This window comes from Protobothrops mucrosquamatus, unplaced genomic scaffold (assembly GCF_001527695.2).
Source record: "Protobothrops mucrosquamatus isolate PMUCROS unplaced genomic scaffold, P.Mucros_1.0 scaffold_198, whole genome shotgun sequence".
NCBI lineage: Eukaryota > Metazoa > Chordata > Lepidosauria > Squamata > Viperidae > Protobothrops > Protobothrops mucrosquamatus.
The window spans coordinates 824,307-825,916 of record NW_015386274.1 but is presented as its reverse complement, the minus strand read 5'-3'; the positions used below and the strand labels follow the sequence as shown (position 1 = coordinate 825,916).

Here is a 1,610-nt window from a genome sequence, read left to right as displayed (position 1 = left end):
TCCGCCGCGCCCTCAAGACATGGCTTTTTCAGCAAGCGGGCCTGGCCTAGGGAGGATTTTAAATCGGGTTCTTAAGAGTAATTTTAAATAGCACAACTTTAAATATTCGGTTTTAATTGGTTTTACTTGGGTGGGGTTGTAAATGTGTTTATGTTTTTTAATATGTTGTGAGCCGCCCTGAGTCCCGTTGGGAGAAGGGTGGGATATAAATCAAATAAAATAAAATAAAAAATAAAATAAATATGAAATCAAGTGAAATATTTTAGGATCCAATCTGGGTCTGTCACCCTGGACCAGAGGTTTTGTCTTTTTAGCTTTTGGACTCATGCTGGAGCCCATCTTCAGGGAACCTCTCTCTAGCAAAGTGTGTGCTTTGGGCTCTTCCGTGTATAGTATTTATATGGTTTATAAGGACAGAAGGGAAGGAAAATAAACATCAGATTGCAAGAACACAAGTGAGTGGTCAGACAAGGAGTCCTGAACTCATTGGTGGCCTCACACTGCAACGAACAAGGACAAACATTCAATTTTGCAGCTACTAAGATTGTTGGATGAGCAGGGACAAAAACAGCCAGGGAAGTGATTGAAACCTGGGAAACAGGCCCCTCATCAGTCAACAGGAATGCTGATTTACCACCAGCTTATCAAGTACTTAGGAGGTGAGGGCTGGGCAGCACAAGCAAATAACAGTCAGACTTAATAGTCAGCCATCAGGACCCCAATCAACATCTACCACACACAGAATAGCCCAAAGAACACACACTGCTAGAGAGAAGTTCCTTGAAGATGAGCTCCAGCACAAGTCTGAATCCTCAGAAGACAAAATCTCTGATCCCGGTGACCGACCCAGATTGGATCCTGCAACATTATCCTGGGACACGTATATTTGCCTTCATTCATGAAATATTTTAAGCCAAGCACAATGTCAGTCACTTTTGATCTTTATATTAAGATTTTTTTTAATCTTTAACAAGCCATATATGAGATAGGGAAGATGCTGAATACAGTACAAATACAGTATAAACATATTTTAGCCATGGAGAGTTAGGTTCTTCTCCCTGAGCAGAATTTAGCAATTGGTTCTGTTAGTTGCTTCTAGGCACAAAAAACTATCAGCAACCTTACTGGGCAAGTCAACTATACAGTAATTTAAGGCAGTAAAATTGTTTCCAAATTATTGGGTGCAAAATTAGATGAACGTTAAATCTTAAGCTCTCTTTTTCCCCTTGCTCTCCTACTTCATTTTCTCTAGATTTTCTATGGAAATTCAGACAGATCATCATCCGTGCAGAACCTCTTGCGCCCACCCATTGTTTCTCGTTATATAAAGTTGATACCCCTTGGCTGGCATGTGCGCATTGCTATCAGGATGGAGCTGCTGGAGTGCGTGAATAAATGTATTTAAACTTCGGTGTCATCTGGGAAGAGACAGGTGTTTTATTTAGAAAGATATAACAGTATAATTAATATGAGAAATAAATTCACTGACTATGAGTTCAGTGTCTATTAAAATTATACATCTTATCCAGTACCTCCTGTGACTTATATTCTCTGCAGCTTCAAGAAGTTAATAGAATTCTGTATATTAATAAAATAAATCAAGATGGAAT

The 1,610-nt window shown here is 39.2% G+C and overlaps 1 protein-coding gene across 1 annotated transcript in view; it reads left to right on the top strand.

The window, feature by feature from the left end:
- The window catches only part of RS1 (retinoschisin 1), an 11,335-nt gene extending 9,930 nt beyond the window's left edge, over positions 1-1,405 (top strand). Inside the window, exon 6 of the mRNA XM_015825214.1 lies at positions 1,253-1,405. Within this exon, the coding sequence (XP_015680700.1) occupies positions 1,253-1,405 (153 nt within the window). The remainder of the gene's footprint in view (positions 1-1,252) is intronic.
- Positions 1,406-1,610: the final 205 nt, after the last annotated feature.